At 47.4% G+C, this 27,786-nt stretch overlaps 1 protein-coding gene across 1 annotated transcript in view; it reads right to left on the bottom strand.

Moving 5' to 3' along the window:
- CNBD1 (cyclic nucleotide binding domain containing 1) overlaps window positions 1-27,786 on the bottom strand; it is a gene marked incomplete at both ends in the record, with an annotated part of 216,030 nt that overhangs the window by 29,365 nt on the left and 158,879 nt on the right. The window contains one exon of the mRNA XM_080646967.1: window positions 1,370-1,437. Coding sequence (XP_080503093.1) covers window positions 1,370-1,437 — 68 coding nt within the window. The remainder of the gene's footprint in view (window positions 1-1,369; window positions 1,438-27,786) is intronic.

Here is a 27,786-nt window from a genome sequence, read left to right as displayed (position 1 = left end):
CTGGCCTTCCCCGGATCTCCTGGAATGTGAATGATTTGAACTTCCTTTTTTTTAAATTTCTTTATTGATTAAGGTGATTTGAACTTTTTTCATGTTCTTTATTATACCGTAAACTTGTTCAAGATTTTCTTCACATTTCTTGTTCAAGTCATTCACTATTCTAGCATGAACTCACTAAATATTCTAACATGGTCTCATTCATGATGGTCCTCTGTGCATTCTAGAGCATGATATGAATATAAGTTTTATTGGAATTGGCATAAGGTATATTTATTGCAACTATGAGAAATATTTTATTAACATAAAAAGGACATGCTAAAACTAAAAAGTGATTCACAGCTTTTAAATACATATTTAAATGTTTATACTGTTCTTAAAAATGTAAGACTTTTGTTACTTTTTTGTGGTAAAAACACTTAACCCTCATAACAGATTTCTGTGTACAATACCGTGCCATTATCCACAGACACGAAGCGGCACAGTAGACCTCTGGAACACGTTCATCTTCCTCGCTGAGATTTTACCATTTCCTCTCCTCCAGCCCCTGGCAACACAGTTCTTTTCTTTTCTATTGGCTTAGTTCCTATACCTCATATAAGTGGGGTCATGCACTATTTGTCTTTATATGACTAGCTTATTTTATTTAGTGTGAGGTCTTCAAGGTTCCACCATGTTGTACATATTGCCAGCATGCAGAATGAAATTGGACTCTTATCCCACACCATACACAAAAATCAACTCAAAATGGATTCAAGACCAAAACATAAGATCTAAAACTATAGAAGTCCTAGAAGGAAAAACTAGATGGAACTCTTCTATGTAAGGCTGATCACATGGTATACTTTTGTTGAGACGGGCTATGAAAGTTTTTGTAGTCTGTTACAAATCTCCATGTTGCCAAAAATATTACTATAAATAACATTAAAACACAGATGTAGGTAGGTGGATCATTGTAAGAACTTTTCTTTCTTTCTTTTTTGTTTAATACTCACTAGAAGATATTTTTCCATTGATTTTTAGAGAGAGCAGGAGAGAGAAAGACAGAGAGAAACACTGATGTGAGAGAAACACATCAACTGGTTACCTCCTGCATGTGCCCTGAACAGGGCCCAGGCTGGGAAGGAGCCTGCAACTGAAATATGTGCCCTTCGCTGGAATAAAACCTGGGGCCCTTTGGTCCGCAGCCCGCTCTATCCACTGAGCCAAACTGGCTAGGGCCTTTGTATGAACTTTTTACCGGTATCCTATTCCACTGTATTCTAGAGAGTGGATAATATTACTGTGTTGCTAATAAAATTAAAATATAATAGAAGCTTGCATTGAATTGCCATGAATGTGATACTTACTATAATTTGAACATTTTACTTACATCTGTGAGGTGACCAAAAGTTGGTTTAGCTGTTTGGAGCATAAGTTGCTGGGTCACTGGATCTAATTCTAGAGGAAAGCCAAAGAAAATATTCAGAATCTTATCAATACTACACGGCAATAAAAAAGAAAGAACTCTTAACATTTGCAACAGCATACGGGTAGATGGACCTGGAGAGCATTATGCTAAGCGAAATAAGCCAGTCAGAGAAAGATGAATATCACATGATCTCACTCATTTGTGGGATCTAATGAACAACATAAACGAACAAAATAGACCCAGAGACATAGAAGCATGAACAGACTGTTGAACCTCAGAGGAAAGGCAGGGAGGGTGGGTGGGAAGAAATCAACCAATGAACTTGTATGCATATATGCATCACCCGTGGACACAGACAATGGGGTGGTGACGGTCTGGTGGGGAGGACGGGAGTGGGCTGGAAGAGGTCAATGAGGGGAAATGTAATATTTTCAACAATAAAAATTTTAAAAATAGCCCTAGCCAGTTTGGCTCAGTGGATAGAGCATCAGCCTATGTACTGAAGGGTTCTGGATTCGATTCTGATTAAGGCACATGCCTGCGTTGCAGGCTTGATCCCCAGTAGGGGGCGTGCAGGAGGAAGCCAATCAATGATTCTCTCTCATCATTGATGTTTCTATCTCTCTCTCTCTCCCTCTCTCTTCCTCTCTGAAATCAATAAAAATATTTAAAAATAATAAATAAGTAATAACAAAGTAATAAAAATAGGTAAAAAGTGGAGAAGTTGCTAGGTTGCTAGTCTTCTTTTTATAAATATTTTGATATAGAAGATGAATTTGAATTTCCACTAATTATAAAATTGATTCATTGATACTTCTTCCTAAATTCATATTCAAAGACACCTAAATTATCACAGAGAATTTTAGTATAATCACTTAATCTACTTTGCATAATGTCTAACTTCATAATCAGAAACTGGAAATTCTTTAATACTTAACATGTGGCAGACATTATTGGTTACCCCGAAGCCATGCCATTCTCCCTGGCCAGACTCCCGTTTCATACAGAGGCTAAAAATACCAGGTGTTTGGGTGTTTTTGTTTCAGATCTCTATGTTCCTAAGGCATACACCTGTGACCAAACCTAACGTAATCATGGTTTATCATCCAAATGGCACATTTACGGATAGAGGGAATATCCCGTCTGCTTGGCCAATAGAATGCACCAGAAACTTTACCAATGGGATTTAAGAGGAAGCGTGAGGGGACGGGGAGTTTGGGGAAAATCTAGCTTTCAGATCTTAAAAGCAACCCAGGAAGGGCAACTGCCCTGTGTTTTGGACGAGGCTGAGCTGCACCCCGGGTCCACGCAGCATTGCGGATGCATGAGGACTCGAGCCAACACCCTGGGCACCTGTGAGGACAGACAAAAGAACCCGAGTCCTTGCTGACCATCACTGAGTAACTTGCTTCTTTTAACAATAAATAACATTATCCTTTTCTTAGCTCCTTCTTACTAGCGCCATAAGCATTCTAAACAACATGTTCATAAATACGAATATTTAGTACATGTGGGGCCATGGTTCTCCATGCCGGCCCATTCAGTTAGCCAGCTGTCCTGTTCATTCCTGCTCCACAGGCTCTGTAATCTCCGTGTTCTCTCCTTTTTCAATATTGGACTATATGAAGCGTCCACTAACATTTTTGAGATAAAGATGTCAATTTCAAAACGATCTGCATGACATCAGTAAAACTACGTACCGATCTCACATAGTCTATAACTCCATAACTCGAAAATGCATGCAAGCTGCTTGGGAGCAGTTTAAAAAGCGGCGGAGAAGTTTATAACTCACCTCATTTGATTGTAATGATTGGCGCACATTCAAACCAACTAAAGTAAAAACGATGAACGCCTGAGAAGGACCTGCAGAACATATGGCAGACCCCGAACCCGGCCCCAAGAATTAAATCAGATCAGGAGGGGGCGGTGCTGGCCTCGGGTCCTGGGCTCGGGGCCCCTCACATGCCCCCTTCCATGTCTGCTCACGTCCTCACCGTCTCGTTTCACAGAAGAGACTGGGCATTTTAGTGAGTTACAAGTCAGCGGTGGAGTTGAGGAATTCTGTTACTTGCTCAGTAAACATGTTTAGCTTCAACTACATGTCAGAAATGAGGGCAAATGAGACCATCTGACCTTAGATGCCTATATGTTCTAGTGCTAGAGAGACTAGTGACTGAAGTGAGACACGGAAACCGTGGTAAGTATGATGGGAGAGGATAGCGAGCGAAAGTCGCCGCATCCTCGGGAAGGTTCCGAGCATCTCCATGGAGCGCAGGAGAGGAGCTGGCCGTCCTGCGTGTTGGGTAAGCATGGAAGGTCCTGGTCACTTTGGAACAAATCGGGAAGATGTTTCTGAGCAAGGACAATGCTGCCTGAAACACATCCTCCCGAGGAAAGTAGAAATAGCCCACACCACGCCGTCAGGAAGGAAGCGGTGCCGGGTGAGCTGAGTTACTCCTCGCCGCTTAGCAGGCTCTAGCCTCACAGGACTGTGCACTGGGATGTGGATTGGGTTGTGATGGACCAGCTGGTGTCTGGCCAGCTCGACTGAAGGCAGCAGCTGGAGCAGCTGGAAAAATGCACTCGGAGGTTTCGGGAAGTTACCAGTAAAACCACATTGGAGGAAACAAGATCAAGGACCGAAAGGGAATCGCTGCAAGGGACTGTCCCAGGTGCCATTCTCTTCCCTCCTGGCGTTTGCTGATCCCTGCACAGTGCAGCGCTGGCGGCTGAGGAAGAGGCAGGAGGCCCTGTGAGGATGGAGAGACCGTAGACCTTCTGGGGTCCCAGGGCGGGCAGGCCCAGCAGGAGGAGGGAAGGGCCCACCAGGGGTCTGTTTAGCATGGCAGAACTTGAAGGCTTCACTCAAGATGGAAGGCCCAGCTGAGCCAGGCCAGTCCCCCAAAAGACACCGGGTTTTACCCAGCTTAAACCGTGCGCAGTCCCAGTACTGGGCTCAGGCATGAGTCTGAAATACACAAGGTAAACCACCTCTGGAGGAAGCGGCATCATTCAGACATGGGAATGACCTGTCATATTTTGACACAATGGTTAGGGTTCAATCACAAATTACCAGGTGTCAGAACATGAGATCGATTCCCACACAACAGAGGAAATAAAAACAAAACGAAAAAGTACAGAGATTCAAACGTCATATAGATGTTAAGGTTATAACATAATGACTTTATAAGAACTATGATTCACAGGTCTATGAAAACATGCCTTAGGGTAGACATTTTAGTAAATAGTTAATATCTATATACATAAAAGGCTAATATGCTAAGTGTCCGACCATCTGAGTAATGACATCACACAGCCCTGGAGGAGCTGGAAAAATGCACTCAGTCCCTCGGAGGTTTCGGGAGGTTACCAGTAAAACCACATTGGAGGAAACAAGATCAAGGACCGAAAGGGAATAGCTGCAAGGGACTGTCCCAGGTGCCATTCTCTAGTGACGACTAGCCTCCTTGCAGTCTCTTCAGCCCAGGAACACAACTGACTTGCTTTATAGCCAGATTCAAACATTTCATACTGTAACCAAATGTCTGTGAAGTGTTTTCCCATGCCTAATCTCATTTGATCCTCAAATAGGTAGATAGGAGACTCGGTGGAATCCTATTTTCTTTTCATTAGCCAGAAAATGGAGATTTAGAAAACTTAGAAATTTGACTCAACTGAAAAGAAGTAAGAAATGGTGGACCTTGAAAGTGACTTCAGGTTTTCTCACTGCGCAGAGTATAGTCAAACACTGCTGCAGTTAAATATTTTACCCTTTGTTCTCCCTGTGTGATCTACAATAATAATCTGCTTCATGTTGATATTTACTGCTGTGTTGTTGACAATTACCTGAAAGAGAAGTTGGGGTGCTTCACTGGGCTGGAAAAGTTTAGCTACATCAGAAAGCAGGTCTAATTAAGAAAGTTTATTCTATATCTATAAAAGGCTAAGTTGACTTGTGCATGTGCGAAACATATAAAGCTCTTGCTGGCGCCAATCACATGTGTGTGTTTTGATCTGTCATTGTCGATAAGAATTTGGTTGACACTTCTATTAGAGAGAAAGGGTGACTAGCAATATTAAAATATTTCTTTTAATTAATTTCCTTTCAATGTGCACGAATTCTTGCACCAGGCCACTAGTGTGCTAATAAAAATCAAAAGGTAATTATAGCATTAACAATAAAATAGCATAAATGGAGGACTTGATAGGTGGATTAGCAAGATTAGACACAAAGGATCATGAATTCAGGTGACTCCAAAGAAAAGGCTGAGCTTGAAGGATGGGAATAAAATAGGTTAGAAAAAAAAAAAAGAAAATGCTTAGCACACATAGAATTATAGTTCCACGAAAAAAAAAGGAGACAATGAAATACAAGCAATATATGAAAGATAATTACAAAGAATTCAAGACATATACTAAAAAGTAAAAGTATATTATAGAACTAAAGAGGAAAGGTAACTCAATAGAGGAAAATGTCTAGTAGGTAATGTAAGAAAGTATCTTCATTAATTTCCTTGAAAGAGCATAAAACACAATATATGAGGGAGAATGATGAGTTGGGTTGCATTAAAATTAAATTAACTTCTCATCTAATGAAAACATTAGAGAAATTAAGAGAAAATTCAAGGCAAAAAGGAGGATAGAATATTTGTAATACATACACCTGACTGGTATATAATTTATGAAAAAAAATCTACAAATCAGTAAAAATACTGGCCAGCTAATATTCAAATGAGACAATATCCAGATGATTATTCCTTAAGATTGCTTAACTTTGTCATTCTTCAAGGTAATGCAAATTGAAACCATCCAATTGCTAAAAAGAAAAAGGCAGAATATATCAAGAGTTGGTAAGGATTGGAATTAATGAGAATTCTTATAGGCTGATGGATAAAGTGAAAATGTGCACATAGCAATCTGAAGAATCATTTTTCAATATTGGCCAATGCTGAACTTATGCATAAACTATGACCTGGAAATTTTATTCTGAAAAGTAGACCTACTAGAAATATGTGCAGAGAAAGGCATTTACTAGGAAGCAAAATGCTCATGGCAGTGTTTTTCATAATAGACCCAAATCAGGAACAACACCAATATCTATCGACAATAGAACTGATAAAGACATGTAGCATGTTCGGATAAGAGGATATGACACTGCAATAAAAACAAACAGTGCACTGATGTTAGCAACAGCGTGGAAACCATGCTGAGTGAAGGAGGCCATCTGCTAAATATAAAGTATGCTTCCTTCTTAAAAGTCAACGTGAAGATGAGCCCAATTTCTTCACGGAATTGCCAGTGAGAAAGGACGAACTCGGAGACGCAGACCGGTGCTGCTGATGACGGGAGAGGTCAAGTAAGGGCTTCGGGGGTAAAGTCTGATTGTGCCCTAGTTCTCATCTAGGGCTTTGGACCAGGGGCAGCATGGACACACTGCCTGGCAGGTAATCCCATATGTACAATAAGTGGTGCTACCGGCTGGTATGGCTCAGTAGCTGAGCAATGACCCATGCACCAGGAGGTCACTGATTTGATTTCAGTCAGGGCACATGCCTGGGTTGTGCGCTCGAACCCTGGTGGGGGCATGAAGGGGTAGCTGAACAATGATTCTCTCTCATCGTTGATGTTTCTATCTCTTTTTCTCTCTCCCCTCCCTTCTGAAATCAATAAAACTATGTCTTAATAAAGGTTGCCCATCCATGAATGACAATTACCATCAACAGCTTAGAAGATGCACTTGGCTACATGAGTGGTTTTCTAAATTCCCTCCTGATGGCACGTGATCTAATTAAAAGAAGGAAAATGTCAGATGAAACAAGTAATCAAAATAATACTCGCAGTTGGGTGAATCCTAAAGCCAGGCTCCCTCAAGCCAGGAGAAATGGATTGCAGGGAAGATGGATGTGGTCAGGGATCTAATCTTGTCCAGAGATCCATCTCCCAATATTGTTGGTGTTCTGAGCGGACGGGTGCTGGGTGTTTCCCGGATCTAAAGTGCTCACTGGTGACATGGAGATCGCTCCTTCTACTGCTCCTCATGGGGTCACAGCAGACTCTGAGGTCATTTCAGTCCTCTGCACCAGAGGCCCGGGGTCTGGGCCACAGAACATGGCACGAAGCCTTTCCTTCTGCTGTCGACTTTGCGGTCGCATTTCACGTAAAGTCATTCTCCCCTCGGGTCGGGTTGGTTCTCGGGAGGCGCTAATGTGGGTGAAGCTGCGACGTGCCAGCTGCGCGGCTCCCTGTCCGCGGCCGCCTGCGAGAACCCGCCTGCGGTCCTCTGCTCATCGCCTGCTTCACACAATCAGGATTAGGCAAGTGGGTAACCTTATCTCGGCAGCAGTGAGCCACCGGTGGATTATTGCTCACTATCTGCCAAATGTATCTGTGACGCTGTAACACAATCAAAGGAAATGTTGCATCCCGTAAACTTAGTGTTTCTCCCAGGAATATACTCGAAGGAGGATTATATTCACACTAATCGTGTCTCGTAAGTAATATTAACCATGATAACGTGCCAAGCACTTTCCCAACACTATTTCTAACCTACGAAATGATGTTTTGTAGTAAAGGTTGTTACCATATTATTTACCTAAAAAGAGGGATTATATAGATTAAGTACTTGCTTTTTAAAAATCACACAGCTTCTAAGAGTCTGAGACTGGGTTGCACTCACAGCTGCCTCTGCCCGGAGCCCACGTTCCTGTTGCTCATCTTCCCCTCCTCTGGGCAGCAGGCGGTGAGAGCACCCAGCTTTCCGGGCAGAGATTCAGGCAACTGTTCCTTCTGTGTGTTTTTCCTAAGTGAATAAATGACATAGTTCCTGAACCCAGCACCGCTGTGTGACAGAAATGTTACACTCAGAACCTCGCCCCTGCTTTTCCCGCTGTAACTCGGGGGGCTGTGCAGCGGGGCAGGTACGCCCCGACAGAGATGTGCACAGAAAGGACCCAAGGTCCCCTTTCAGAATGCCGCTACATCAGACAAATGGAAGCCTCAGAACAGACGCAGCTAAATGACTGGAGAACCCGTGAGCAGCCGACCAGGAGCCTGACAGGGAACCCTCCGGGGCTGGAGGGGACATTAACCCTCCTTCCCCAGGTGAGTGACTGGTGCCAAGGCCACTGCAGAGCCAGGCCCACACAGGCCCACCCTAATGCAGGAACACCCTGTAAGACACGGGGTATTTTAAGGCCAGCTTGGTCCTACTGATTGATTTCAAGGAATTTGCCTCAAGGAAAGTAACTAGTTTTTGCCAAATAATTTCAACACCGTAAATCTCATCCAATAGGAGGAAATGTGTGTGTGTGTGTGGGGGGGGGGGAGTGGGGTTGGTTTCAGTCTAAAGTTTTGTCAAGAACAGGGGGAAAGCACTTAAAAATAGATAAACAGTATTTTTTTTTAAGCACCAAAGTACACATGGAGGCAGCACTATAGTGACGAAAAGAAGCGACCCATGCCAGGACCGCTGGGGTTACGGGAGGCCAGCCACTGATTCATGGCATGGCCCTGGAGGTTTGCTTGGTGGACGGATGCTGGCCTGTGGACTGGAGGGTCTCTGGTTCATGTTGGTCAAGGGCATGGACCTTAGTTGCAGGCTTGATTCCCAGCCCATTTGGGGCATGTGCAGGAGGCAAACAGTGGATGTGACATTGATGTTTCTCTCTCTGTCTCCTCCCCTTTCCCTCCTCTCAAAAAATCAATGGGAGGGAGAAACCAAGATGGCGGCATAGGTAAATACCTGAACTTGCTGCCTCACACAACCACTTCAAAACTACACTAAAAGACAAAACAAATATCATCTGGAACCACGGGAAGGCTGGCTGAGTGGAAATTACACAACTAGAAGGAAAGAGAAAAGCACACTGAGACTCGGAGGAGCTGCAGATGTGAAGTGCAGAGGTACGGAGGCACGCACGGAAAGGGGCTGGCAACTGGGTACGCTGTTGTCTTTTTCAATCGGGAGGGAGACACAAACTCCTGACTGCTCTGAATTCCAGTTCCGGGCGAGATTCTGGGGACCCAGACTCATATGGAGAGAAACTGGACTGTCTGGAATCAGGCTGGAACACAAGGGCGGCTTTCTCTCAGAGGTGCTTGCAGCGATCATTGTTCCTGCACGGTGCTGTGGGGCACAGAGACACAGGACCTCTTCCAAACAGGGCTGACAGTCAGCCATTGCTGTTTGCTCCACCCTGGTGATTCCCTGAGACCCCGCCCCACCCAATTAACAACCCCACCCAAGCTGTGCACAGAGGCCTTTGCATATGAATGGCCTGGCCCTTTGCAATCTAAAACCTAACATACTGCAGCTGGGTCAGAGAGCCCCAGAGCCTCCAAAAGAAGGCCCAAAGCTGGACAGCAGCTTGCATTGCTTCACAGCTGGGCCTCATCTGGGCACCTCCAAACCCCAAACAAAGAGGAGGAATCTGCAGATCTCTCTGTAGCTCCTGCTGGGTGGCCTCAGGCAGTGGCTGACTTTGCACCTCCTTGGAGATCCAAGAGCCAGTGTACCCAGTGGTCAGGGTGAGACCATCCAGATTACAACTCTTCACATCAATAAGAGACACACTCAGGGGGCAGACTCAGTGAGCACCAAAGTCCCACTGAAGCAAGTCTTGCCCCATAAGGGTGTCTCCAGCACAGAAGTTCTCCCATTGTAGATACAACTGTTCCTCACAGCCAATTGGCCTGGAGGTAAATTCCTCCCAGTGATACCAAGAGCAATCAAGGCTTAACTACAACAAGACTGTGCACACAGCCCACAAAGGGGTGCACCAAGAGTGTCCACCTCAGGTAACTGGGGAGGCTGAGCCACTGGGCCCTATAGGACACCAAACACACAAAGCCACTCTATCAACTCAGGGAAGCAGCAAAAATGTGGAGACAAAGAAACAGGTCACAAATGAAAGAAATGGAGGAAAGCAAACGACTGGATATAGAGTTCAAAACCACAGTTATAAGGTTACTCAAGAATCTTCTAGAAACCTCTGAGAAATTTAGTGAGACCCTCAAGGATATGAAAAAGGACCATCTAGAAATTAAGCATGCACTGACTGAAATAAAGAATAATATACAGAGATTCAACAGCAGACTAGAGGATCCCAAGAATCAAGTCAAAGATTCGAAATACAAAGAAGCAAAAAACACCCAACTGGAAAAGAAAAAAGAAAAAAGAATCCAAAAATATGAAGATACTGTAAGGAGCCTCTGGGACAACTTCAAGTGTACCAACAACCGAATTATGGGGGTGCCAGAAGAAGGGAGAGAGCAAGATATTGAAAACCTATTTGAAGAAATAATGACAGAAAACTTTCCCTACCTGGTGAAAGAAATAGACTTACAAGTCCAGGAAGCACAGAGAACCCCAAACTAAAGGAATCCAAAGAGGTCCACACCAAGACACATCATAATTGAAATGCCAAGGGCAAAAGACAAAGAGAGAACCTTAAAAACAGCAAGAGGAAAACAATTAGTTACCTACAAGGGAGCACCCATATGACTGTCAGCTGATTTCTCAACAGAAACTATGCAGGACAGAAGGGAGTGGCAAGAAATATTCAAGGTGATGAATTGCAAGAACCTACAACCAAGATTACTCTACCCAGCAAAGCTATCATTTAGAATTGAAGGTCAGACAAAGAGCTTCACAGATAAGAAAAAGCTAAAGGAGTTCATCACTGCCAAGCCAGTATTATATGAGATCCTGAAAGGTATTCTTTAAGAAGAGGAAGAAGAAGAAAAAGGTAAAGATAAAAATTATGAACAACAAATACATATCTATCAACAAGTGAATCTAAAAATCAAGTGAATAAAAAATTTGATGAACAGAAAAAACTGGTGAATATAATAGAATCAGGGGCATAGAAAGGGAGTGGGCTGACAATTCTCAGGGGGAAAGAGGTGTGGGAGGTGTGGGGAGAGACTGGACAAAAATCATACACCTATGGATAAGGACAGTGTGGGGGGGCAGGGTAAGGGCAGAGGGTGGGGTGGGAACCGGGTGAAGGGGAGTTATGGGGGGAAAACAGAGCAACAACTGTAATAATCTGAACAATAAAGACTTATTTAAAAAAAAAAAAAGAAAGAAAATTGAAAAAAAAATACAAAGATGAAAAAAAAAATCAATGGGAAAAATATCCAGGGTGAAGATTAACAACAGCAAATAAAGATTGCCCTGCATGGCCCACCTCTCTCCTTCCCCGCCCCTTCCTGCCCTGCCTGCCTTCTGCCCTCCCTGCCCCTTCTTCTGGCCTTTTCAGGAACCTGCCAGCAGCCCACCCTGCCAGGCCCTTGGTGGTCAGGACATGTAGAGTACAGACTAAGCAAGCACCATGTCTGTAAATCGTGGTCATTTACTGTTGACATAGTGCTAATCATAAGGTAGGTAAATCTCCCTGTGGGGGGAGGGGGGACTCAGAGATGTGCCTGGTACCCTAATCACAACCCACAAGTTTTCCCTTAAGTGAAGGTACCAGGACAGCAAAGAACCGCGTGCCAGGACCACATGCCGCAGCCTGACATGGCGGGGCGCCTGCACTCCTTAGCAACCTGCGCTCCAGCTCCGATGGGAGTGAGGCTGTGGAGGGCGGTGGTGACAGTAACAAGTAGCAGGGCAGTAATAATAATAAAAAAACAATAATAGTAATAATAGTAATTACTCATGCCTACTTTGCATGAAGCACTATGCATGAAGCACCATGCTAGGTAATTTATATACAGAAATTCACTTAGTTGTCCCAGAAGGAAGAAACAGAACATTGAGTTCACATCTTACTAGAATTTCCACATCATTATCTGTAAACCTCGCTGAGCTTCTGGCGTGCTTGTTTCAGGTTGTTTAGTTACTAGAGACGCCCAAAGGTCACATCCATGGGAAGAACCTACTGAGCAGGATGTCAGGGCCCTGGGTGGGACCGCGGCGAACACGGCTGCTGTGAGCGCTTCCGTCCCTCTGCAGCTTGAGAAGCCTCAGCGAGGGCCACGAGAGGGATGAGCACATTGCAGCACTCCCATGTCCCCAGCTGTCCTTGGAACCATTGCTCTTATTCCAGATGGACAACAAGCCACACACAGCATTTCCATCTCCTACCCTGGAGGTCCTGCAGGTCCCGCAGCCAGCCAGCTCTCCCCTGGGGTCTGGTGGCAGCGGGGCCTGGCCAGAGCCACAGCTGAAAGTGGTGAACTCAGCCCTGGTTGCTACACAAAGGCCGTGGTGGCAGGAGATGGGATAAACATGGGGGAGGGGGTAGGGGGAAGGCACCGCCAGGGTCGCCACGAGGGACCTAGGGTGACATTGCTTCTATGGCCACGAGTATTCCTCCCTGGAGGAGGCACTGCCATGGTCATTTCTTTCCTTTGTTCCTTTTCTGACATCGTTGCTCTTCTTCAAAGGATGCTTCTGGAAAGGATCTAAAGATTTAATATCGGGGACCATTCGTTCTGGGGGAATCCAGGTCAGCTGAATTGATTAAAATATTGAGACATTTCCTCACCTACTGCATTCAGCAGCCACTGAGCACAGGCCCTAGTGTCCGCGGGCACCTCTGCTGCTCCATCCCCACCCTGAGCAGCTTCCTCGGGGCATCAGGGTGGGCACTCCCGAATGGTAACTATGGGGCAAAGCCCCCCTCACGCGGATGCTCCCTTCTGCACGTGGGGCTATTAGAGGGTTTGTAATTATCCAGCACACCAGGAATGCACGTGAGCCCAGGAATGGAACCTAGCAGGTCCATATGCTTTCTTCCAGATACATACATGTACATGCCATGAAGTGAATTCACAGTCCCAGATGAAGAGCTAGGAGGAACTGAGGAGAGCTGGAAAGAAAATAAGGAAGAGGGTTCAAATGACCCTAAAACTTGCCACTGCCTTAGAACACAGGCATCCTTGTTCCCAGCATCCTCAGTCCCAGAATCCTTGTTCCCAGCATCCTCAGTCCCAGAATCTTTGTTCCCAGCATCCTCAGTCCCAGAATCCTTGGTCCCAGCATCCTTGGTCCCAGAATCCTTGGTCCCGGTATCCTCAGTCCCAGCATCCTTGGTTTCAGCATCCTTGTCCCAGCATCCTTGTTCCTAGCATCCTTGGTCCCAGTGTTACAGAAGACCAGAAAAAAACCAAGCCATGCTTAGAGAAAGGGAGTTAAATTTTATTAAGGGCAGGGCCAGAGAAAAATGTGCCTTTCAAATTCTGGGCCCCCCCACATGGAGGAAACCTTTTCTATCTATACTTTTCCTAGCTCTTTTGTCTCCCAAATTTGGAATGAGACTTTTGGGCCTTCTGGGAAAGAAGGCCTACGTGCTGGGAAGGGGTCATGAGACCATATCTCAAGGCCTGGCCTGGTGTCAGCACTGACAACTCGGTCTGGGGCATAGTCCATGGCCTCTCTGGAATGGGAGTAGTCTTATTTTCCTTATTATTTAAGCAAACAAGTGTTTACAGAAGCCAAAATAGCAGGGTTAAAATTTCAAACAGCAGTTTTTATATAAGATGGATGCTTCATTCCCCACTGGTTTTATGTACATGAGTCAAATCATTGACTCTTTTGGGTCATTGTTGGCGAGGGAGTTATATTGACCATGAGGACTATAAGCTTGATAGAATTAATTCTCTGTTGAATAAAGTCAGTGGGCCTGTTTATAAGATAAGGGCCCAGAATGAGGGCCAGGACTAATCTGTAGAGGGTCTGAAGAGTCCTGGACTCTCTATTTTGCCTGGGCTGTCTTAAGCCAGGTGTGATGAAGCCACATCGGGATCCTGTCAACCTTGACTGCTTTGGGGGTGGAGTTCCTTTCCAGGTAGAAGTCAGTCCTTGTGTGGCAAATTTCTTTACCTAAACAGAGTTACCAGGGTGGAAGGATGGACCGGATCAGAAGTTGGTATAGGCAGAGTACCTTGGACATGCTTCTGGACTGCTTTCTGGGTGGACTGTAAAGCCTGTAAGACAGGGGTCCTCAAACTATGACCTGCGGGCCACATGCGGCCCGCCAAGGACATTTATCCTGCCCTCCGGGTGCCGCTGCCTGTCCTGCTTAGCAGCCGACTTGTCCCGGGCCCGCAGTGCGCATAGGAATTTGTTCATAGTTTTTTTTTCAAACTATAGTCCGGCCCTCCAACAGTCTGAGGGACAGTGAACTGGCCCCCTGTTTAAAAAGTTTGAGGACCCCTGCTGTAAGAACTTGAGTAAAGATTGGTTATGGATTTCAGCTTTTCTAGATTGGGTTTCCATGTAAGCTGGTGAAGTGGGTAGGTCAGGGTTTGAAAGAGTCACTAGAATCTGTAGAGGCCCCACTGGTTTTAGGGCAGCCTCCTGGGCTGCTTCATCTGAAGGCTCGTTCCCTCTTGCTTTTGGGGAGTCCCCTTGTCTCACATGGGTAGAGATGGAAAGACGTAATTACATCTGGTAGGGCTAGTTGGCCCATCGTCCTTGCTCTGCTCATATCTGTCTAACTGCCTAATATATTACCTCAAGGATCCTGGCTCTGAATTCTTTTAGGGAAAATGGACATTGGTGGGCTCTTCTAGCTACTTCCTGCTGAGGCAGGTCAGAGGTTTCTCTCAGAGCCAAGAGATCCTTGCTTTCTGTCAGAGGGACAATGAGGCCTGGGCACAGAAGGAGGTGGGCTTGTGACCTGGCAGAGACAAACTGTAACAAATGGTCTGGTGGAAGGGAAAGAAAACCTTTCAGTTTTAATAACTTCTATTGAAATAGAATTTTTCTCCTTAAAATTACCCCCATGTTTATCAAAAGAGCCAAATCAAGACTAATCTATCTATTGTATTTAATCTGGCCTGATTGTTTGCATAAACATAATAAGTATGGTAACTGACGACCTTTGCCGGAATTTCATGATTGAAATCTTAATGTGCCCCGTAGGGCCAGGAAGCCAAGCCATCCAGCTGCCGTCAGGCCTGCCTGTAGTATCTGCTGAGTTAGGTGAAGTCCTCACCTGTAGTGGCTCTACCCAGGCCCATGTCCTAGGCTTTAAGGCCAATCTCAGCCCTCCTACTCATCACTGCTCAGAGTGCGTGGGGGTCCTGCAGGGACACAGAGGCGCCCTTATTGCTCCCCTTGTACTCTGACCAACTGCCAGTGATGATAGGGTATGGGCCTGATGCTCCAGCACCAGCTATTTTCAGGGCTACCAAGCAGGATACCAGACTTTCTCCATGGCACTCTTATTGGCTTCAAGTCTTCAGAGTTCAGGCAGGGCTCTTTAAAACATGATACTCCAGTCAAAGTTTCTGGTTAATAAAACCACTACTGGAAACTGGTCTTATTGAATTTATGCAAAGAAATGTATTGCCATGATTTATTTATTAAGTATTGCCAAATTTTGGAGAAATTGTATAAGGAGAAAAATATACTGACCTGCTTTAAGATAGAATTTTCCTTGCCAGTCCTTTTCATGGACTTTCCAAAGTAATATTTTCTGAATGTATTATATCAAATAGTAACTGTTAGATTTCTTTTATAAGTCCCTCCCTAAGTACTTTGGCATAACTATTTACCCTCTGTTTAGGGAGGCAGGATGTAAATTATTTACTCTTCCTGGCTTACTGGCCTGTATTATTTGATTTCCTTTCAACATTTCTCTTCTCCTTCTTATTACATACATAACCTTTATAAATTTTACACTTCCAAATTAGCCTTCATACCTTCTTTCTATGTCCTTTAAAAATGCATAACCATGCCTCAGACCTTCTACTCAGTATTCCTTATTCTTTGAAACCTCAATCCTTTAATGATTCCTAAAAAGTAAACAGCCAGAATTTCTTAGATTAACATTTATGACTTAGACCTTCTGTGATAAAACTAAGAGTAGGTAAAAATATTTCTTTTTGAGAGAGAGAGATTTTTAAAACTTAAACTAGTTGTAACATTAAAGATATTATATCTTAAAGTTCCTTTGCTGAATATTCCACCACCGCCAAAGAAGTACCCAGTAACCCCTCCCTGCCAGGCTCCAACAATGAGATTTTCTTTATGTGTATTGGAAGGGTTAAAGAGAAGAAAATGGGGCAGAGGAAGATCCACTGTGTTTTGCAGAAAGCCTTGAATCTAGCATAGCTCAGATAAGTAAGAAACCAAGGACGCCAGCAGAGAGGGTTGTAGCAACAAAAACCTATCTCTCCCTGATCTTCACGCTGACACCACCCCCCCTTTTCTGCGTTAACCATTTACTCTGTCCTTAGCAGGGGACATAAGGCAAGCAGTCTGAGATCCTGTATAACCAGGCTTTTTACACTTAAGGAACAGCTTCTCTCCCTCCCAGATTTTCCTTCTTTACTCCAAGGCCCCAGAGTATCTCAAATACTCCTCCTCTTTCACTACTTCTGATATCTCCAACCATCCCCCTGTCCCCCAGCCTAGGGCTTCTCTATCTCAGCAGGCTGAGAGTGAATTCCACCACCTCTACCCTTTCTCACACCTGCTCCAGAGCAGTTTTCGGGTCTCTTCCTCCCCCAGAGACCCACTGTAAATCTATCAGGAAGGGCAGGCAAGTCACAGTTCTCGGGACCACATGATTCTCTGTTTGCTAGCAGGCCTGAAAAAGGCAGCCTACAAAGCAGTTAATTATGACTAATCTTAACCCAACAAGCCTTTGTTTAAACTTCTCTGGATTGGCAACCTTCACAAATTTTATACCTTTAAATTAACCCTAGAATTCCAAAATTTTAAACTAACACAGCAAAATTATAAATCAAGGAAAAGCAATTAAAAGTTCTCTACTGTCTTCCCCCTAAAGCAGGGTTTGCACTGTCTTTCATACAGACTCTCACACTTACATTTATACACCAGACAGTCTGAGTTTTTGACTTCTACCAGATATTTACTCAAGTTTAAACAGTCTACCTGATTCCTGATTGCCTGAGGAAGTCCTTGACTTCCGGGGAGGTGATCAAGCTCCCCCTTCCACTCACACGGAGTGGGCCTGACTGATAGGGCCCCTACCTTACCGATTCTGTCGACAGGTCTTGAAGTGTCCATCCACTCTCTCCAGATGCTGGCCGGGTCCTAGGCTGAGGTCCGGGAGTGCCCAGAGTCCCTCGGTTCAATTCTACTAAATCAGCAGAGCGGTGCCTCCTGGAGGCCTGTCCAACTCCCCTGGGCCCCAAACCCGGTCCATTCACTGGAGGCCAAAAGGCCAGCATGTTTGGCCTTCTTCCTAGTCAGGAAATCATTATGTTACAGGAGACCAGAAAAAAACAAGCCATGCTTAGAGAAAGGGAGTTACATTTTATTAAGGGCAGGGCCCTCTCTGGATTGGGAGTAGTCTTGTTTTCCTTATTATTTAAGCAAGCGTTTACAGAAGCCAAAATAACAGGGTTAAAATTTCAAACAGCAGTTTTTATATAAGATGGATACTTCACCAGCATCCTCAATCCTAGCATCCTCAGTCCCAGCATCCTTGGTCCCAGCATCCTCAATCGCAGCATCCTCAGTCCCAGCATCCTTGGTCCCAGCATCCTCGGTCCCAGCATCCTTGTTCCCAGCATCCTTGTTCCCAGCATCCTTGTTCCCAGCATCCTCGGTCCCAGTATCCTTGTTCTCAGCATCCTCAGTCCCAGTGTCCTTGTTCCCAGCATCCTTGGTCCCAGCATCTCTAGTCCCAGCATCCTCAGCCCCAGCATCCTCGGTCCCAGCATCCTCAGTCCCAGCATCCTTGGTCCCAGCATCCTTGTTCCCAGCATCCTCAGTCCCAGAATCCTTGGTCCCAGCATCCTCAATCCCAGCATCCTCAGTCCCAGTATCCTTGGTCCCAGAATCCTTGGTCCCAGAACTTCGGTCCCAGAATCCTCAGTCCCAGCATCCTCGGTCCCAGCATCCTTAGTCCCAGCATCCTTGGTCCCAGCATCCTCAGTCCCAGCATCCTCGGTTCCAGCATCCTCAGTCCCAGCATCCTTAGTCCCAACATCTTTGGTCCCAGCATCCTTAGGACTAGCATACATTTAGCAGGTGCTTTAAAATTCTTACTTGTTAATTTCTAAGAATCATATTTATAACCTAAAAGAAACACCAAAAGCAACAGAAATAACCATTGTCTATTAAATTATCTTGGGTTTAACTAATAAAGTAACTAAAACCAAAATACAGTCCTAACCAGTTTGGTCCCAGCATCCTCGGTCCCAGCATCCTTGTTCCCAGCATCCTTGTGGATAGAGTGTTGGCCTGCAGACTGAAGGGTCCCAGGTTCAATTCCGGTCAAGGGCATGTACCTTGGTTGCAAGCACATCCCCAGTCGGGAGTGTGCAGGAGGCAGCTGATCCATGTTTCTAACTCTCTATCCCTCTCCCTTCCTCTCTGTAAAAAATCAATAAAATATATTTAAAAAAAATAAAAACAAAATACAAAGAGAGAAAATATAGACAGCTGTTCCATTTTGGAGTAGCAAGTAAATGGAAATATTTTATTTAGTATTTTTAATCTCCAAGGGAAAACTCTCCTTGATTTCATTAAATAATTAATCAGTGAAGAAGAAGTATCAGACAAGTAGAACAAATGTCCCACCAAGGGAACACTGCTCTCCTCCCTGGAGAATGGGGGTGTGTGAACGTTATAGCAGTAAAATCTGTAATTTTTTTAGATTTACTGCTTCTCTTGGTCTGAAAAGAATATTACCAATAGAGTTAAGGTCCAATAAGTCACAGAAGAAACTTTAAGAATGTCATGTAGAAGCCTTCAGGCAAAATATGTTTACCGCCTAATGTACTGAGCGTGGAGATGTGGTGAAATGAAACTTCTAAGACGAAGGAATTATATATAGGCAATTGCATTATATAACCCACAGGCTCCGAGACGTGGAGTGAGGAAAGGCAAGCTCAGATACCATGAAAGAGGACAGATGGGGTTTATGGAAAAGATGGATTGTGGGAAACCTATCGTTTTATGGAAATGTATGCAACTGAGAGGAAAAATATGCTGAGCAGCACTTGAGAGAGCCAAGGGATCATGGAAATGCCTGGTGATGCATTTTAACTCCGTGCGCCTCAGACAGACATGGGAAGTGCTTATTACAGCCCCGACATAAACAGCGCACACGACCAGACAGGCTTGATGTTCTCTGGAGGACTCTTTTCTCTAGAAACCATGCCCAGGGTGTGCCAGCACATGGGGATGACATGGTGGTTCCAGATGTGGAACACAGCTTAATTCTTTAAAAGTTTAACAAAATCCATACATGAGAGTTTTAGAGGTCTTCAGGAAACAGATATGTGAGAAGGTATGGTAACACTTTAATTTATTCATGTAGCAGGGGAGCTTGAAGAAAGGTGCGCTGTCTGTAACATCGGTAAGTCCACACCTCCACATGCATACACTGACTCCTGAAAGCTGAGGGATGTGACCACAGCTTGGTCATCAGCTGATGGTGACTGTGGAACTGCAGGCATGGCCATCGTTGAATCCATGTAGTTATGCCGTGTTTTGCTGAAGGAAGTTGGCCTACATAGAATTCTGAAGCCGACGAGTAGAAAATGTAACTCAAGCTCTGGCCAGTGTGCTCAGTGGTCAGACCATCGGCCTGGTCACTGAAGGGTCCAAGGTCAATTCCCACTCAAGGACAGGTGCCTGGGTTGCGGGTTTGTTCCCTGGCCTCCATCAGGGCGCGTGCTGGAGGCAGCCAATCAATGTGTCTCTCTCACATTGATGTCTCTCTCTCTCCTCTCCTTCCTACCTTCCTTTTCCTCTCTCTAAAAAGCAATGGAAAAAATATCCTTGGGTGAGGATTAACAAAAACAAAAAGAAGTAATTTGACTAAATTTCCAAAATTATCAAGAAAGAGCGGAGGTCTGTGGCCATGGCCTGTCCAGCAAGTATGGAAGGAATCACGGTGTGGAGCTCATTTGTTCCCCCTGCGTTTCCCACACTGACTTCACCCTTGGAAGGCAGACAACTGACGGTAACTGGGCTCTGTGGCAGCATGGCGTGGGGGCATGGGTCATGAAGGCAGACCAAGCAGGACCTACAAGCAGGAAAGGGGTGAACAGACCTGACTCAAAGACATGACTCAAAGGCATCCAGCCATGGATGCAGCCCCTCCCCTGACCCACACAGCCTCACGAGCCCCATGCATAGCACCAGCGTGGCAGCTTTGGGCCCTGGAGGAAATGATGCTTAAAAACAAATAGAACCACGCAGAAGACGGCACATGAGCAACAGGAGTGGCCCTGAGAAATACGAAGCCACAAAATATGAGTGATTAAAAAGTACCCTCACCTTTACCCATAAAGCAAGCCAAACAGTCAGGAGGCCAGAAACAGACCAGAAACCCATTTTTAAATCTGCATCTGAAATCACTGACAAACTAATAAATACACTATTAGGAAAGTTAGTCTTCCGTGATTGTTAGGGGTCAGAATGATTTCTGCATTACACTGAAAACATTCTAGATAATTCAGAGAACTAGGTGAAACCAAAACAAACAAAAAACTATAGCACATCAGACACAAATCAAGGAGCTGGAAACTTACATTAAATAAGGTGTCGAAAATATCAGAAACGGACAGTGAGTGGACTGGGGAAATATTTCCAAGACCTCACAGGAAAGCCTTCAGTGCTACTGACATAAGGAAACCTCGTCCAAACGGATGAAAAGGGACAAGTAGTGAAAACAGACAAGAGCTGCTCACAGCCAATGACAGAACTCGAGAAACTCAGACCCCAAAGCAGTGTGCAAAGCTGCTCTACAGCATCGGCCACTGAGGAATGGCAGAGCAGAATGGCATGCAGCTGGCCCTTGTTATTCCGGGAATCATGTCCTGGGGACCCCCGGTCAGGTTTCTGTGGACTTCCAGTCACATTTCCACCACCCGGCCGATATGTCTCTGTGTTTTACGGTGTTTCTGTTTAAAGACGCCTTATTTAAGAAATATTGTTACTGAGTCCCTGACGCTGAGCTCACAGCCCACAGCCCATCACTCAGGCCTGGTGGAGCTCATCCAACAGGCACATCCAGCCCTCATACCTGAGGCCCGGGGGGTTGGGGGGACCTTGGGAGCAGTGAAAACAGCAACAAGCACAAAAAGGCAGAAAATGGGTGTAAGAGATGGAGAGGGGAAAGGGCAGAGCGCCTCCCCACTCCGCCGGGCCAGGCCTTCGGTGCCCCCTGCCCAGCTGAGGGCTGGGAGCACGTGTATGTGAGCCGGAAAGCACCGTGACTATGGAAGGGGTGAAGGCCTGTTTTAGTGAGAAAGCGAGTTCGCAAGCATAAAGTCCGAGGATGAGGAGGATCCTTCGAAACACCTAGCAAGCCAAGCCTGAGGAGATTCACATCCGCTGTTGGGTGGGAGCAGGGATTCCAATAGCCTGCTGGCAGGGAATATGGTGGAGCCCTCCTGTGTGAAATTGGACACTGTAGGCAAATACACAAAATATAAACTGTGCACACAGTAGGGCTGAGTGACTCCTAGACCCAACCCATGTTCACGTAAATGTGCATGAAAACGTAATGCAAGAAAACATATCAGGAAGATTTCTCATAGCAAAATTTATAAACAGTATAAATGTTCAGCTTTCAAAGAATATTGAAATGAACCACAGTGCATCTATACCAGCCGTGGGCAAACTACGGCCCGCGGGCCGGATCCGGCCGGTTCGGCTGTTCTATCTGGCCTGCGGAGCTGAAAGAGCGGAGGGTTCTCTTGCTCTCCCCTCTGCTCCTTTACTTTGAATTTATATTAGTTCACACAAACACTCCATCCATGCTTTTGTTCCGGCCCTCTGGTCCAGTTTAAGAAGCCATTGTGGCCCTGGAGTCAAAAAGTTTGCCCACCCCTGATCTATACTGTACTGTACTGTATGTTAGAGTAATTTGTAAAGAAAACATTAGACCTATATACACATAAAACTAACACATCCTACATATAACATTGAGAAAGGCCATTTGAGACCAATATGTATTAACCCAACTTATGTTCATACTTAAGTTTTTGCATATAGACTTATATGAACACTAGAGGCCTGGTGCACAAAATTCGTGCACAGGGGAGGGGGGGTCCCCTCAGCCCAGCCTGCACCCTCTCCAATCTGGGACCCCTCGGGGGATGTCCAACTGCCAGTTTAGGCCCAATCCCAGCCTAAACCGCCAATCAGACATCCCTCTCACAATCCTGGACCACTGGCTCCTAATCACTCACCTGACAGCCTGGTTGCCCCTAACTGCCCCCCCTGCCAACCTGGTTGCCCAACACAGCCTGCTTGTTCAGTCGTTTGGTCCTCCCTCACTAACCCTCCTGTCAGCCTGGTCGTAGGCAGCCATCTTGTTAGGGTGTGATGGTTAATTCACATATTACCTCTTTATTATATAGGATATGTTTAAAGTTGTGAAGAAAATAATTAAGTTTCATTATCGCAAGAGTAGGGATTGGGGAGATCTGAAGAGGAATTCACTACTTTTAGGTATGCTACTTGTTTATTTTACTACTTTTAGGTACTATATATTTTTCCCACAATAATAATGTTAAAAAAATCTTTGTTATTAAATATATATCTCACAAAAGGAAGAGTTAAAAAAAAGAAAAGACTACCTTTGCTTTTGAAGACTAAGAATTCAGTATGTTGCTTTATAAACAGTAAAACTTCTAAAGTATTATTTCTCTCCCTCTTCTCCAGAACTCAGGTTCTAAAACCATAGAGTCACAGGAGGAAAATTATGTTGTTACTCACAAAAAAATTCCATGGCAATTGTGTATCTGCATAATTATCAAGCTGACTTCATCTGTGACAGCAATCATGTTAAATATTTATTTAGAAGTCTATAGTCTGCTATGCCACGCTCAAAGCTTAATTTCATTTCATGCCATTATATTCTCAGTGAGAAAGCATTAAGCAAAACAGGTTGAGGTGTTGACCTACATTTAGCAAGAAAAGTGGGAAAAATATTAAAACCACCATTTTACTTTAATTCAATCAATTGATTTGGTAGTTTAGTGTCTTTGCTTAAAAGGTAATGAGTAATGTCTTCCCCTGATTCGCCTCATCATGGCAATAATGAAAATAATAGGGGTATTTCTTTAGGACTTGCAAACAAATGTTTTCTTTTTTACCTGTTTCTTTTTTATTAAGAGACTGCAGAGAAAGGAGCCATAAAAATTGAAAACTCAAGATGGCTTAATCAATTGAATAATGAGTTTAATGATTTGAAACCTAAACTAAATGTTTTCATTAAAAATAATGAAGAATTTATGGCTTCTTCTGATGTAAGGATAGCCACCAACTAACCAGAAAAGTAAAACACAGTTCTCTAATATTAAAATATTCTAAAAATAAAGCACAGACACCAGCTATGAGTAAGGGTAGGGTTTTTATCATCAAAGCCCTGGATATGTAGGTAAAAGCAGATAAAAAATAGAAGTAATTATTCTAGCCTTTCTTATTAACCATCGTGTGTGGGGGGATGTCTGAGAGACAGATGGGTCCTCCAATGGGTCCTCCTCCCAGCAATGGGTCCTCCACCCAGCAATGGGTCCTCCTCCCGCCAATGGGTCCTCCTCCCTCCAATGGGTCCTCCTCCCGCCAATGGGTCCTCCTCCCTCCAATGGGTCCTCCTCCCGCCAATGGGTCCTCCTCCCTCCAATGGGTCCTCCTCCCGCCAATGGGTCCTCCTCCCTCCAATGGGTCCTCCTCCCAGCAATGGGTCCTCCTCCCAGCAATGGGTCCTCCTCCCTCCAATGGGTCCTCCTCCCAGCAATGGGTCCTCCTCCCAGCAATGGGTCCTCCTCCCAGCAATGGGTCCTCCGCCCTCCAATGGGTCCTCCTCCCAGCAATGGGTCCTCCTCCCAGCAATGGGTCCTCCTCCCAGCAATGGGTCCTCCGCCCTCCAATGGGTCCTCCTCCCAGCAATGGGTCCTCCTCCCAGCAATGGGTCCTCCTCCCAGCAATGGGTCCTCCGCCCTCCAATGGGTCCTCCTCCCACCAATGGGTCCTCCTCCCAGCAATGGGTCCTCCTCCCTCCAATGGGTCCTCCTCCCTCCAATGGGTCCTCCTCCCAGCAATGGGTCCTCCTCCCGCCAATGGGTCCTCCTCCCTCCAATGGGTCCTCCTCCCAGCAATGGGTCCTCCTCCCAGCAATGGGTCCTCCTCCCTCCAATGGGTCCTCCTCCCTCCAATGGGTCCTCCTCCCTCCAATGGGTCCTCCTCCCTCCAATGGGTCCTCCTCTCTCCAATGGGTCCTCCTCCCGCCAATGGGTCCTCCTCCCTCCAATGGGTCCTCCTCCCTCCAATGGGTCCTCCTCCCTCCAATGGGTCCTCCTCTCTCCAATGGGTCCTCCTCCCGCCAATGGGTCCTCCTCCCAGCAATGGGTCCTCCTCCCTCCAATGGGTCCTCCTCCCTCCAATGGGTCCTCCTCCCAGCAATGGGTCCTCCTCCCTCCAATGGGTCCTCCTCCCTCCAATGGGTCCTCCTCCCTCCAATGGGTCCTCCTCCCTCCAATGGGTCCTCCTCCCTCCAATGGGTCCTCCTCCCTCCAATGGGTCCTCCTCCCAGCAATGGGTCCTCCTCCCTCCAATGGGTCTTCCTCCCGCCAATGGGTCCTCCTCCCTCCAATGGGTCCTCCTCCCTCCAATGGGTCCTCCCTCCAATGGGTCCTCCTCCCTCCAATGGGTCCTCCTCCCTCCAATGGGTCCTCCTCCCTCCAATGGGTCCTCCTCCCGCCAATGGGTCCTCCTCCCTCCAATGGGTCCTCCTCCCTCCAATGGGTCCTCCTCCCTCCAATGGGTCCTCCTCCCACCAATGGGTCCTCCTCCCTCCAATGGGTCCTCCTCCCTCCAATGGGTCCTCCTCCCTCCAATGGGTCCTCCTCCCTCCAATGGGTCCTCCGCCCACCAATGGGTCCTCCTCCCTCCAATGGGTCCTCCGCCCAGCAATGGGTCCTCCTCCCTCCAATGGGTCCTCCTCCCTCCAATGGGTCCTCCTCCCTCCAATGGGTCCTCCTCCCTCCAATGGGTCCTCCTCCCACCAATGGGTCCTCCTCCCTCCAATGGGTCCTCCTCCCTCCAATGGGTCCTCCTCCCTCCAATGGGTCCTCCTCCCTCCAATGGGTCCTCCTCCCACCAATGGGTCCTCCTCCCTCCAATGGGTCCTCCTCCCTCCAATGGGTCCTCCTCCCTCCAATGGGTCCTCCTCCCTCCAATGGGTCCTCCTCTCTCCAATGGGTCCTCCTCCCTCCAATGGGTCCTCCTCCCTCCAATGGGTCCTCCTCCCTCCAATGGGTCCTCCTCCCTCCAATGGGTCCTCCTCCCTCCAATGGGTCCTCCTCCCTCCAATGGGTCCTCCTCCCTCCAATGGGTCCTCCTCCCTCCAATGGGTCCTCCTCCCTCCAATGGGTCCTCCTCCCTCCAATGGGTCCTCCTCCCGCCAATGGGTCCTCCTCCCGCCAATGGGTCCTCCTCCCTCCAATGGGTCCTCCTCCCTCCAATGGGTCCTCCTCCCAGCAATGGGTCCTCCTCCCTCCAATGGGTCCTCCTCCCTCCAATGGGTCCTCCTCCCAGCAATGGGTCCTCCTCCCTCCAATGGGTCCTCCTCCCTCCAATGGGTCCTCCTCCCAGCAATGGGTCCTCCTCCCTCCAATGGGTCCTCCTCCCTCCAATGGGTCCTCCTCTCTCCAATGGGTCCTCCTCCCTCCAATGGGTCCTCCTCCCTCCAATGGGTCCTCCTCCCTCCAATGGGTCCTCCTCCCAGCAATGGGTCCTCCTCCCTCCAATGGGTCCTCCTCCCAGCAATGGGTCCTCCGCCCTCCAATGGGTCCTCCTCCCAGCAATGGGTCTTCCTCCCGCCAATGGGTCCTCCTCCCTCCAATGGGTCCTCCTCCCAGCAATGGGTCCTCCTCCCTCCAATGGGTCCTCCTCCCAGCAATGGGTCCTCCTCCCTCCAATGGGTCCTCCTCCCGCCAATGGGTCCTCCTCCCTCCAATGGGTCCTCCTCCCACCAATGGGTCCTCCTCCCGCCAATGGGTCCTCCTCCCTCCAATGGGTCCTCCTCCCAGCAATGGGTCCTCCTCCCGCCAATGGGTCCTCCTCCCAGCAATGGGTCCTCCGCCCACCAATGGGTCCTCCTCCCTCCAATGGGTCCTCCTCCCTCCAATGGGTCCTCCTCCCTCCAATGGGTCCTCCTCCCGCCAATGGGTCCTCCTCCCTCCAATGGGTCCTCCTCCCTCCAATGGGTCCTCCTCCCTCCAATGGGTCCTCCTCCCGCCAATGGGTCCTCCTCCCGCCAATGGGTCCTCCTCCCTCCAATGGGTCCTCCTCCCACCAATGGGTCCTCCTCCCAGCAATGGGTCCTCCTCCCTCCAATGGGTCCTCCTCCCTCCAATGGGTCCTCCTCCCTCCAATGGGTCCTCCTCCCTCCAATGGGTCCTCCTCCCTCCAATGGGTCCTCCTCCCTCCAATGGGTCCTCCTCCCGCCAATGGGTCCTCCTCCCTCCAATGGGTCCTCCTCCCTCCAATGGGTCCTCCTCCCTCCAATGGGTCCTCCTCCCTCCAATGGGTCCTCCTCCCAGCAATGGGTCCTCCTCCCGCCAATGGGTCCTCCTCCCAGCAATGGGTCCTCCGCCCACCAATGGGTCCTCCTCCCTCCAATGGGTCCTCCTCCCTCCAATGGGTCCTCCTCCCTCCAATGGGTCCTCCTCCCGCCAATGGGTCCTCCTCCCTCCAATGGGTCCTCCTCCCTCCAATGGGTCCTCCTCCCTCCAATGGGTCCTCCTCCCGCCAATGGGTCCTCCTCCCTCCAATGGGTCCTCCTCCCTCCAATGGGTCCTCCTCCCTCCAATGGGTCCTCCTCCCTCCAATGGGTCCTCCTCCCGCCAATGGGTCCTCCTCCCTCCAATGGGTCCTCCTCCCGCCAATGGGTCCTCCTCCCAGCAATGGGTCCTCCTCCCTCCAATGGGTCCTCCTCCCTCCAATGGGTCCTCCTCCCTCCAATGGGTCCTCCTCCCTCCAATGGGTCCTCCTCCCGCCAATGGGTCCTCCTCCCGCCAATGGGTCCTCCTCCCTCCAATGGGTCCTCCTCCCGCCAATGGGTCCTCCTCCCAGCAATGGGTCCTCCTCCCGCCAATGGGTCCTCCTCCCTCCAATGGGTCCTCCTCCCGCCAATGGGTCCTCCTCCCGCCAATGGGTCCTCCGCCCAGCAATGGGTCCTCCTCCCGCCAATGGGTCCTCCTCCCGCCAATGGGTCCTCCTCCCAGCAATGGGTCCTCCGCCCAGCAATGGGTCCTCCTCCCAGCAATGGGTCCTCCTCCCTCCAATGGGTCCTCCGCCCAGCAATGGGTCCTCCGCCCAGCAATGGGTCCTCCTCCCGCCAATGGGTCCTCCTCCCAGCAATGGGTCCTCCTCCCTCCAATGGGTCCTCCTCCCTCCAATGGGTCCTCCGCCCACCAATGGG

Source organism: Plecotus auritus, assembly GCF_963455305.1.
Source record: "Plecotus auritus genome assembly, chromosome: 11".
Lineage (NCBI taxonomy): Eukaryota > Metazoa > Chordata > Mammalia > Chiroptera > Vespertilionidae > Plecotus > Plecotus auritus.
This window is presented reverse-complemented; position numbering and strand designations above follow the sequence as displayed.